This window comes from Lepisosteus oculatus, chromosome 5 (genome assembly GCF_040954835.1).
Source record: "Lepisosteus oculatus isolate fLepOcu1 chromosome 5, fLepOcu1.hap2, whole genome shotgun sequence".
In the NCBI taxonomy this organism is placed as follows: Eukaryota; Metazoa; Chordata; class Actinopteri; order Semionotiformes; family Lepisosteidae; genus Lepisosteus; species Lepisosteus oculatus.
In genome coordinates, this window is record NC_090700.1 from 13,791,540 (window position 1) to 13,804,553 (window position 13,014).

Genomic DNA, 13,014 nt, shown 5'->3' on the forward strand with positions numbered 1-13,014 from the left:
TTTTTACAGCTTGAAGTTAGTCCCTGTGTTTAAGACAATACTTTTCATATTTTCATATATATGCTCCCAGCCTGGACGTAACAGCTAGCTACTATTTTTGCTTACTGTATCGGTGCCACATTTTTACAGCTTGAAGTTAGTCCCTGTGTTTAAGACAATACTTTTCAGATTTTCATATATATGCTCCCAGCCTGGACGTTACAGTTAGCTACTATTTTTGCTTACTGTATCGGTGCCACATTTTTACAGCTTGAAGTTAGTCCCTGTGTTTAAGACAATACTTTTCAGATTTTCATATATATGCAGATTATTACAGTGTAAACTACAATTGTAAGGTAAGTAGGTCCCTTTTCAGGCCATAAAGCCCACTGGGGAATGGGGGGCAAGGGTCACCATTTTCCTTGACCATCCGACACTGGAAGTGGAGGTGATGTGGTCAGCATCACACTCCAGCCGACCTAATACCCTCAGAAGGATTAACCCCCCGGTACTCATTTGGAAAGCAGGCTGAGTGGACCTGGAAGCATCACTTGCCCCTACCTGGGATTGAACTACAATGGTACATAAACAAAATATACTTTTTTTATATATGAGAATGTCTTTGGTAACAGAATTACACAATATTTACATGTAAATGTAAATTTACAGGTCTGTGGTAAGCCTAAGCTTAAGGCAGCAGACAATACTCACAATTCAGACACACCATAACAGGAGAAACACAAGAAAAGCAATTTAGAAACTCACATCAATCTAGTAATTATAAGAAAACATACAGTAAATGTTACACAGAAGGTGATGCAGGCTGGACTCAAAGTCAAAAGAACAATGAGACATCAATACTAACCACAATGAACACTACAAAACCTGTGTATGTCAGTCTTTTTAATATGAAAAACATGATGTACATATTTCAGGGCATATTATCAATTACCTTAGTTCAGTTATATGCAGTAGTATTAAGATTCTAAACAGTCTGAAACTGCTGCATTAAAACGAAATATTAAGTTAAATATTGTTCAAACAGATGTAACACTACTATAGAACCATTGTGAATTGAAGGATTTAAAGGATATATTATGAATTTTTAGGTTTTTGTATTCCATATAGTATATATTTTATAAAAGGAAATACACAAAAAAACACATACATTTGTACAAGAATACCCATAATTGAATGAAATGCAATATATTTAGTAGTGCAGTCAACAAAACGAAAATGGCTACAAAACCCAGGTGTCCAGGTGTGCTGTGGGCACAGACAAGACCAAAAAGTCCTTTAGAAGGAAAGGGAACAAAGGATGAATCCTAGATCTGGGACAGAACAGACCTTTAACATTGAGCGACAAGATGGTTTTTGAGAATTATGTTGGATTGATTTGTTTGTCAATGGTTCGCAGAAATGGAAGAAAGAAATCTGTTTTTATTCAGGATGGCATAAAGGCTTTGAAATAAACTGTCCAATGCACATTATTCATTGATAAAGAAATCTATTATGTGGTCTAAACAATTTAAGTTTCAAGATCACACAACCAAATACATTTCTTCTACTAGTTATTTAAATATTAGTACTGAATCAGATTTATCTAAAGAAATATAGGCAACAAACAGCTGCTGAATTGTTGAATTAACCTTCTGAAAAGAATAGTCTATAAAAGGTAGAGAGATCATTGTTGCGATTAAACTTAAAAATATTTTTCTTAATTACACAATAACAATTACAAATAAAAACATTCAAGATAAATTACATTTTGTTTTGTACTTTACTCTGTTTTGCTGAAGAGTTGTTACTGCATAATAACACTGAGCACAAAGTAACTGTGTTCTGTACAAAGAAAAAAATGTGCACTCCATGACTAATTACAGTACTAATGATTTATTGGTGCAGACTTCCGTTTCCTTATGAAATTCTTAATTTGCTCCATTACCTCCTCAGTTTTTAAGGTGTATATGATGGGATTCAGTAGAGGAGGCAGGGTTGCTGACAAAGATGTGTTGAGGATTCTGGTGTTAGTTTCCACTGTGAAATTTATCCAAGCAATCATATATGTTACTAAAACAGGTATAAAGAATATGACCACTAAGGCTAAGTGACCCGTGCATGTTTTAAATGCTTTCCACCTCCCTTGTGCAGATGCAATCCTGGAAAGAGCAGCTATAATGCACACATAGGATAGAATAATCAATGCAAATGGCAGAAAAATGAAAAGAACAGTATAAACTTTGCCTATACTTAAATTTGCACTATTATCATTACAGGCCGCTCTGAACACTGGTCCATGATCACAGAAATAACTCTTAATGACAGGAATAGGTTCACAGAATGCCAAGCGTGTTATAAAACCCACTGCAACACCAAAATATGTGAAAGATATTACCCAGCAGAAAGCAAGTATAACAAACATTCTGGTGTTTGTATTGATTGTGCTGCTTCTCAGTGGAAAACAAATAGAGACGAGTCTTTCATAAGACATAACAACAAGGGAGAGAGATTCCAAGCCATATAAAGACTGAGCAAATAACATCTGAGTTAAACATGTCTCATATAACACAAATCGTGAGTCAAAAAGAAATTGATGTAAACATTTTGGAATAAGAGCTGTGCTAATGCTCAAGTCTACAATAGATAAATTAAAAACTGCCATGTACTTTGGTGTATGAAGACACTCTGACAGCCATATTATGGACATTAGAATACAATTGGCTATCAGGGTTCCCAGGTAAACGAAAGCCAGGAATATAAAATAATAGTCACTGTTCTGCAGATTCTGTAATCCTGAAATCAGAAACCCCACAGGGGAAGGAAATGTGGCGTTTATCTCCATTGCTGCCAGCTGCTGAAACGGTGCTTCAGTATGCCCCTTTTTGCTTTTTCTCAAGCCTAAAATCAAATTGTCAATAAAAGTTAAAGGAGATAGCAATAATGTAATATTAACATAGATTCTATATAAACAAGATTCTAGTAAAAAGGGAACAATGTCCACATCATATGCTCTGTTTCAATTTCATTTGTTAGTAATATAGTATTGACTATTACAGAACTGAAGAGATATCATACTGTATGTGAACTTATAATTTGTCTATGTCTCTCAATTCAGTATTTTTAAATAAGAGTTTAAGATAAGATAAGATGCATTGTCCCCTAAGGGAATTTTTTTTTTGTGGACACACAGCACTTCTGGACATTTAAATAAAATTAAGAAAATAAAAGTTTAGGTAACTAAATACAAACACACTTTAATAAATAAGCTCTATTGTAAATTTATTTAGAAGTGTTAACTCCGTTTCGTACCTGACAGAAAGATGATGGTGAAATTTGCTCTGTGTGCTGTCTCTATATCAGCACTCTACCCTAAGTCATCCTGTTATGCACCAGGGCATAGTTGTCATCACATTGTCCTCAAGTGGTATGATAATTCCTTTGTGTTATTAGGGTGCTCTTGTGTTATTGAGAAGGACCTGCAAAATAGAACCATGCACAGTATTGTGATCAGGAAACTAGGCCCTGAGCCAAGAAGTTCAAGAAGGAAATCAGTGACATAACTCTTTCTTTGGATTTCTATGATATTACTCTGAGACATTTTTATACAGGCGCTTCTGACACATATTATGGTTTTTGAAAGCATTGATAAAGTTTGTGCTTGATTTTCATTGTTTTTTCTTATTGTTGAATAATTAACTGAATACTTAATATTAAAACCTATTGATCTATAGAGGCATGTTTTCTATAAAATGGACTATATAGATTTTTGAATATTCATTAGTGTTTTGATTGACCCTAGTAACAAACCATGTTGAATTACATAAAAATCAACCTACTCTACTTCCAATTCAGGGTCATAGGGGAGCCAGTGCCTATGCTGGCAGGCAATAGGTGCAAGGCAGGGAGCACCCTGGATGAAACGAAAGTCCATCACAAATACAGTAGCAAGCACAAACATGCACACCTAGAGCCATTTTTTCCAGAAGCCAGTTCACCTACCAGTATGTTTTTGGACTGTGGGAGGACCGGTGCACTCGGATGAAATATACTCCACGCAGATAGCACTAAACTATCTGGAACTAACCCAGGGATTCACATGCAATGATTGTCTTACACATTGTGGAGATACATTGAAAATAAAGTTTCACCACAATATCACAGAAAATTAACTTAAGATGATAAAGATCAAATGTGTGAAATGTTCAGGTCTTTAAAGTAAATAGAGCAGATTTCACTGATCCAAATTGCTTTACATTATTAAAAACCATTAAAAACACAAAAAATGTGTATTGTGTTTATTTAGTGAATTTTTAAACATGATGAGTTTGGTCAGTCCTTAGATGGGTAACTGGTTTGGAAACCTGGCTGGTGCTGTAAGTGGTGTTGGTAGTGGTAGTCTTCCCTTTGAACTTGGATTTTTCAAATACCATCTGATATTGGGGTATGTGTGCTCTTTACTTGGTAACACGCAAGTCTGTATCTCTGAATAATAAGGTACTGTACAGATCCAGCCATTCAGAATGCCTGCCAGATACCGTAGCACTTTGCAGTGGGCATGCCCTAACATGCCGTAAAAAAAACCCCGATTTTTTTAAAATGTGTTTTTTGAAGCACTACTTTGTGAAACCGTCAGGTGGAGCAGTGTGAATACTTAACCTGGCGTGTGGAAGCATTTGGGCTGTCTCCAGAAAATGCCTGGTTTTGAATCATTTTACAATTATAGAATTTTAAGTTGTATAATATTTAGACTTTTATTAATTGTAAAATTGTGTATTACAGTATGTAAGACATTAAATTAATATTGTTTTTATTTATAAAGTTATATAAAATCATCATCTTTAAAATGCCTATGTTATGAAGGCTCTGTGTCATTTGTTTGCAAGGTTATTGACATTTGAAGCATTGTGTCTCAAAAATTATTGTTTAAAAGTAATATTATTAATTTCTTTAGATCTGCAATTCCATATTATCAGGGGACCTCACGCAGTATTTAAGCCCTGATGAAACATTCCTTGGGGCTCAGACATTGAGTCACTAACCCTGTCTTGTCTCTGTTTCAGTTCCAGGTTCTCAGAAGTATTTTCCAGTGTTTCTCGGTTCTGAGTCCTGTTTCCAGGTTCTCATTCATCATTGCCTCTGATCATCTCATTTATACCTCTGACCTCAGCCTCTGCTCTGTCTGCATCAACTGCACAGCTACTGCCTCAGCCATCTCCTCAGTCTCAGTTCTGTTTGTCCTCATCAGTGCTGTCATTATTAAATAAACTCTCCCTGCTTGCCGCATATATCTGGCTCATCGACTTCTAATTTTTGCTGAGCCTGTTCAACACTTTGTCGGGCCCGGCATAACAGGAATAATGTTGTGTTTTTTTAATTGTAGTTTAGCTACCACTACCAGCTACATACAGTATGTTTTATATATTTATATTACTAAATGAATATCATCAGTGACATTAAGAGACATTATGCTCCTGTTATTTTTATACTCAGCTACCAAAATTTCCCTGTAGTTGTAAAATTCCATATTAAGTGGATTTAAACATGAATAGTAGAGAGGCTAAAGAAGCAATTGTTTCACTAACATCTAATGCACCACAAGTGCCATCTGTCGATCATCTTTGCCCAGTGAATCACTGCGGTAAGGTGCAGGCCTTACAGGGTTTTAATGCACATTCTAAATGGCTACATCTGTAGCTGGAAATGACTACATTAAAACAAAAAATAAGTTTGTTCATTGGTTACAGCAGATGAAAATCTGAACATATTATTAAGTTAAGGTTTTATAGAATATTATATTATGAATGTTTAAGATTTTATATTGCTTATTAGCTTTAAAATGAAATACACAAAAGATAATAATCGTGTACATGAATACACATATTTGAATGAATTGCAATACATTAAGTAGCAAAATCAACAAATCAAGTGAAAATGGCTTCAAAAACCAGTGTGACTGGCTGGGAACTGGGTTGAGTGCTGTGGGCACAGACAAAACCAAAAAGTCCTTTAGAAGGAAAGGGAACAAAGGATGAATCCTAGATCTGGGACAGAACAGACCTTAAACATTGAGCCACAAGAGGGTTTTTGAGAATTATGTTAGAATAATTTGTATGTCAATGGTTTGCAGAAATGGATAAGAAATCTGTTTTTATTCAGGAAGACATGAAGGTTTTGAAATAAACTGTACAATGTACATTATTCTTTGATAAAGAAATGTATAAGTATATCACGTGGACTACACAATTCATGCTTAAGATCACACAACTAAATACATCTCTTTAACTGTTTCATTAAAGTACTAATAATTTAAATATTAGGAATGAATCGGATTTACCTAAAGAAATACAGGTAAAAAACAGATGCTGAACTGAAAAATAACATTGATTCAGTATTTTACTCTGTTTTGCTGAAGAGTTGTTACTACAGTATATCATAACACTGAGAACAATTAGCTGTTATTCTGTACAGAGAACAATATTGCATTTGGGGAATAAAATTAGTACTAATGTGTTACCGGTGCAGCCTTCTTTTTCCTTATGAAATTCTTAATTTTCTCCATTATCTCCTCAGTTTTTAAGGTGTATATGATGGGATTCAAGAGAGGAGGTAGGGTTGCTGCCAAAGATGTGTTGAGGATTCTGGTGTTAGTTTCCATTGGTAAATTTGTCCATACAATCATATATGTTACTAAAACAGGTATAAAGAATATGACCACTAAGGCTAAGTGAGCCATACATGTTTTAAATGCTTTCCACCTGCCCTGTGCAGATACAATCCTGGAAAGAACAGCTATAATGCACACATATGATAAGATAATCAATGCCAGCGGCAGAAAAATGAAAGCAACAGTATAAACACTGGCTATGACCCTATTTGCACTGTCGCTGCTGCAGGCCTCTTTGAACACTGGTCCGTGATCACAGAAATAACTCTTAATGACAGGAACAGGTTTGCAGAATGACAAGCGTGTTATAAAAACCACTGCAACACCAAAATATGTCAAAGATAATACCCAGCAGAAACCAATTATAATGTACATCCTCACGTTTGTGTTGATCGTGCTGCTTCTCAGTGGAAAACAAATAGAGATGAATCTTTCATAAGACATAACAACAAGAGACAGAGATTCCAAGCCATAGAAAGACTGAACAAATAACATTTGAGTTAAACATGTCTCATATAACACAAATCTCGAGTCAAAAAGAAACTGACTTATACATTTTGGAATAAGAGCTGTGCTAATGCTCACGTCTACAACAGATAAATTAAAAACTGCTATGTACTTTGGTGTATGAAGACACTCTGACAGCCATATTATGGACATTAGAATAAAATTGGCTATCAGGGTTCCAAGGTAAACAAAAGCTAAGAATATGAAATAATAATCACTGTGTGGCAGATTCTGAAATCCTGAGATCAGAAACCCCACAGGAGAAGGAAATGTGGTGTTTATCTCCATTGTTGCCAGCAGTCAGCTGCCAGCTGCTGAAATTATCCTTCTTTTAACTTTTTCTCAAGCCTAAAATTTAAAAGGAAATAAAATTTAAAGTTGACAACAAATACATAATATTAACAATGATTCTAGTAAAATAGAAATAATATGAACATCACATACTCTATTTCAATTTAATTTGCCAGTCACATAATTTTGTCAAGGAACCAGTAAAGGTTTATTCCATGCTGAAAAGAGAAGAAAAGGGAAGAAGACCTAAAGAAGGCTCCACAGCCAAAACATTGTGTCTCCTTTTTTCTCTTTACAGCACAGAATAAACCTTTACTTGTTCCTTTGCAACCTATGCATGCTTATGCAGCTAACTTCTTGATATACTTTTGTCTATCACAGAAGGGAATGTCATAAATGACCATACAATTTGTCTATATCTTTCAATTCTCTACTTGCTATTTTTTTTAAAAGAGTTAACATTCTTCTAAAATTGTTTATAAAATACAAATAAGCTCTTATTTAATACATACGCTCTATTGTAGATTTGTTAAGATATGCTAACTCTATTTCATACCTGAAAGATGATGGTGAAATTTGTTCTGTGTGCTGTCTATACCTGCACCCCGCTTTTAGGCATCCTATTATGCACCAGGGCGCAGTTGTCATCATCTTGTCCTCAAGTGGTATGACAATTCTTGTGTGCATGTGAGGGTGCTGCAGAGCTGCAAAACAATACCATGTATATGATCTGGAAAATAAGCCCTGAGCCTTTGCTTTCCCAGTCTATTGTGTATTCTTCCAAGAGAATTTATAGGGGAATTTAAAAATGGAATAATTTCCAAAGTTCAAGAAGGTACACTACATAGCTGTGTGAAATATTCACTTTGTTAAGTTTGTTGTGATATTACTTTCACTTTCTTACAAATGCTTCTGACTATTGTTGTATCCCTTGGAATAACTGAGAATGTTTGCTTTTTATTTGTCATAATTCTTTCTTATTGTTAAATAATTCATTGAATACTTACTATAAAAAAACAATTGCTCTATACATGCCTGCTTTCTACATATTGGACTATGTAGAATTTGACTTTTCATTAGTGTACTGATTGACTGACACTAGTAACATAGGATGTTTCATGTGGTCAAAATTACCTCATTGTTCATTGGGCAAATATAATTAGGTGATATTACCTTTTCAATTTCAAGCTTTCTCAAAATTAACAATGAAAACACCTAATGGAATTAATTAGGGTATGGCACTGGCATACTGGTAGGTTGTAGGTTGGATTAAATTAGCAAACTCTCACAAATCATAGAATACTAATATCTTTATGATGATGTGTAGACCACCCTAATGTCTGTATTTGTGGCACAGGTGTGTAGAATGATATAGTCACTAAGGTGTACAACTGTCAAATTGATGGGAAGAGCCCACTTGGATGGTCTTGGCAGGATGTTCTATTTGCTAAAAAACTCCATGGTAAAGATAAATGGCAACCTGACTGCAATATCCTTAACTGGTAATGTCCTGTAACTTTAATCACTGTCATTCTTGTGGTCTATTACAAAAACCAGGATCAGTGAACTCTTGAATCTGAACCAAGCCAAACTGCAAGCCAAACTGCAAGCCAAACTGCAAGCCAAACAATGCAGCTTTAGCTAGGTGAAACCCAATACTGAGCAAGGAGTGGTGTGTCAGGTTGGTTTAAGTGACATGCCTGAATGATTACCGCCCAGTAGCATTAACATCTGTGGTGATGAAATGCCTGGAGAAGCTGGTGTTGTCACACATCAACTCCTCCATCACAGAGTCCCTGGACCCCCTGCAGTTCGCCTACCAGAACAACAGATCAGTGGATGATGCTGTCTCCCTGGCTCTGCATACAGCCTTGGAACACCTAGACACTAAGAACTCATATGTGAGAGTGCTGTTTGTGGACTACAGTTCAGCATTTAATTCCATCATACCCTGTCAACTGGTGACAAAGCTCAGGGGATTAGGTCTGTGCAACTCTGTCTGCAACTGGCTGCTGGACTTTCTTATCGAGAGACCACAGGTGGTGCGGATAGGCAATAAAACATCAACACCACTCACCCTGAGCACTGGAACCCCACAAGGCTGCTGTCTGAGTCCAAGGTTGTACTCCCTATTTACTCACGACTGCACAGCAAGACACAGCAATAACCGCATCATCAAGTTTGCCGATGACACCACTATAATAGGACTGATCAGTGATGATGACGAGTCCACTTACAGGGATGAAGTTGTACAGCTGCTTAGGTGGTGTCATAGCAATAACCTGGACTTGAACATAAAGAAAACGAAAGAGCTAATAGTGGACTTTCGGAGACACAGGCCACACACTCACAGCCCACTCAGTATTGATGGAACGGAAGTGGAAACAGTCACCAGCTTTAGGTTTTTGGGAATTCACATCTCTAAAGATCTAACCTGGACTGTGAACACTGACTCTATCATGAAGAAGGCTCAGCAGCGCCTTTATTTCTTGAGGTGCCTCAAGCGATGGGGGATGCCAACACATGTGTTGGTGAACTTCTACCGCTGCACTATCGAGAGCGTCCTCACCAACGGGATCACCGTGTGGTATGGCAACACCTCTTCGCGAGAAAGAAAGGCACTGCAGAGAATGGTCAATATGGCCCAGAAGATCATCGGCTGCGGTCTCACCGAGATTAAACAGCTCTATGAGGACCGCTGCCGTGGTAGAATTCTGGCCATCACAGAGGACAGTCACCACCCAGGGCATGAGCTCTTCACCCCACTGCCCTCAGGCAAGAGATATAAGAGCATACGGACACTTACCACTAGATTCTTCAATAGCTTCTATCCACAAGCAGTGAGACTGGCGAACACATTTAGCCATCCCCCTCGGACCACACCTACACCATCACCATCTACCTCATTGTAATTTATTAATTGTACGTCTCCAGTCATTGTTTACACGTCTGTATTGTTTACATTCAAACTGTCTGCATGTTTACTTGCACATTGTCTATTGTTTGTTTGTACATTGTCTTGATGCACTGTTTGCACTTTGTTTTGTTTTTTACACTTGTTTTATAATCGAGAGACTTTCTGTAAGTAAGAATTCCATTGTACCAGTACCGGTTACATATGGCAATAAAGTTCGAGTTCAAGTTCAAGTTCAAGTAGGCAGGTGGAAGAAGGTGTGTCTGATTAGTTAATTGGAAATTGCACTGGAATGTGAAAGAGTTGATTAAGGGCAGTGACTTCACTGGGGGCATGAAGTCACAGGTGTAACAGATGACATCCATTTTCTAACCTCTTCTTCCAATTCAAGGTTGCAGAGGAGTCAGAGCCTATCTCGGTAAGGAACGGATGCAAGGCAGGGTACACACTGAATGAAACACCAGTCAATTGCAGGGCAGACAGATAACCCGAGACACTCACATACTTGCACCTAGAGCCCATTACCCTATCATCTCAGTATGTTTTTGGACTATGGGAGGACCGGCGCACCAAGAGGAAACATAAACTAACACTGAAAGAAAATACAAACTCCACACAGATCTATAATTGAACCCAGGGCCCCAGCACTGTGAGGCAGCAATGCTCTAACAAAAATATGATAAAAAAATTCAAAAACCCTGGCCGTGATGGACGTGATGATGTTTTCTTTAGACTTTGAAGCAAACACACTCCAATACCTTCAGAAATGTAAAAAATTAGATAGATTTACAGACCAATGGTCTCTTGGATGTGGGTATTTTTTTATTCCTGCTGAACTAAAATGAATTTAAATCCTCACAGAAAGGGTTCAACATGGACCTAACATGTCACCTGATTGTGGATCTAACATAACCCTTATCCCAGTCTTGCTCCAGACCCTAATATACTAGAGAAAATAAAAGGTATTACAGCTTTCATGTGTTCTTAGTCCTTGACTTCAGGGACAATGAAACTCTGTGTCTGAATGGGCAGCGTGGCATGATGGGGGCTTGTCATAGGATTTTTGCATCCAGTTCCTGAAGATTTTCTTCACCTAAGAAGAACGGCATTTTAGAGTAGCGGACGCTCACAAAAACAGGTTCCTGAAGCAGGCAGGGAATTGCACTACTCCAGGAATCTCAACGTCAGAGCACTAAATTTGCAGGATTTTGGGGCTTAAAAGCAGTCATTTATTGGAGAGATGATTGGACGATTGGGTCCCTGATTGAAAGGAAGAGAGACACACAGTATGGGTGGCTGACCTGTTCCTCATAGGCTTGGGTGGGATGCAAGCTCTCATGTGAATGGTTCAGTTACCAAGAGCAACTACAGGCAGCAAGCTGCTCCCAGCCCAGGAGTGACAGTGAGCATCTACTTCTGTTTACTGTATACTGAAGTTACCACATTTGTGCAGTTAGAAGTTGTATCCAGGACAATACTTTTCACATACTCATATATATGCAAGTTATTGGAGAGTAATTAAGCTACAGTTGTAAATAAACATAATACACATGAGTTTTTTTGTCTTATTAATGTACAATATGCATTTGCAATATGCATTTAAACTCTACTGTATGTAAAAATATGCAATGCTACAAGAAAAAAATAAAGGTCACAAATGTTGCCCAAAGATGAGGACTGAAACAATATGTCAATAATAATAAATATTTAACTAAAATTATGGAAAACTGTGAAACCACTATACATTTGTCTACATGTATTTTTAATAGCTGCTTATTGCAACAGAATTTTGTGGTGAGCAGACAATAGCACCACAACACAAGAATGGCAATTTAGAGGCATACAGTACATTAATCGAGAAATTATGAAAACATACAAACTCTACACAGAAGGTGATGCAGGCTGGACTCAAAACCAGAACAACAGAGAGATAGCAATGCTAACTACATTATCACGAACACTTCAGCCGTGTATGTCAGTCTTTCCAATTTGGTGTACAGATTGCAAGACTCAAAACCAGAACAACAGAGAGATAGCAATGCTAACTACAGTACCACGAACACTTCAGCTGTGTATGTCAGTCTTTCCAATTTGGTGTACAGATTGCAAGGCACATTCTAAAAAATCTTATTACTGTCACTCAATTATTTTAGGACTGTTAATATGGCTTGAAACCACTATATTAAAACATCCATAATTGCCATAAGTTGTTCAAGTTACAGTAGATGTAACACCACCACCTGAAACCATTATGAATTTAAGGTTTTATAGGATATTATATCATGGATTTTTGTGTGGCTACACATTTCATGCTTAAGATCATACAAAAAAGTACATATCTTCTGCTGTTTCACTAAAATACTAATTACATAAATATTAACTATTGCTATGATTTTATTTATTATTATAACTAAAAAATACAAGTAAAACATCTGTTGAAGTGTTGAAATTATACAGCTGAAAAGAAAATGTTTTATAAAAGTCGTGTTTGAGATTAAAATAATTTTTTTTTGTAGTTGTTCAATTATACCAAATAAAAAAAAAAGAAAATTAACATTTTGTTCTGTATTTTACTCTTGTTTTCTGAAGTCTTGTTACTGCTCCATTACACTGAGAACTAAGTAACTGTTATCATTTATAGAGAAAAATTACACTTCTG

General features: G+C 36.6%; 2 protein-coding genes across 2 annotated transcripts; both read right to left on the bottom strand.

The window, feature by feature from the left end:
- Window positions 1–1,864: 1,864 nt before the first annotated feature.
- On the bottom strand, window positions 1,865–2,821 carry LOC138239074 (olfactory receptor 6N1-like). Its single transcript, XM_069189702.1, has one exon. It carries the CDS (start codon window positions 2,819–2,821, stop codon window positions 1,865–1,867), a length of 957 nt encoding a protein of 318 aa, XP_069045803.1.
- Window positions 2,822–6,481: 3,660 nt separating this feature from the next.
- On the bottom strand, window positions 6,482–7,087 carry LOC138239075 (olfactory receptor 6Y1-like). The gene has a single exon (XM_069189703.1). It carries the CDS (start codon window positions 7,085–7,087, stop codon window positions 6,482–6,484), a length of 606 nt encoding a protein of 201 aa, XP_069045804.1.
- Between the last annotated feature and the right edge of the window lie 5,927 nt (window positions 7,088–13,014).

Bases quoted from the DNA above. Each gene is read 5' to 3' on its own strand.
- LOC138239074 (XM_069189702.1), bottom strand. From the start codon at position 2,821: ATGGAGATAAACGCCACATTTCCTTCCCCTGTGGGGTTTCTGATTTCA.
- LOC138239075 (XM_069189703.1), bottom strand. From the start codon at position 7,087: ATGTCTTATGAAAGATTCATCTCTATTTGTTTTCCACTGAGAAGCAGC.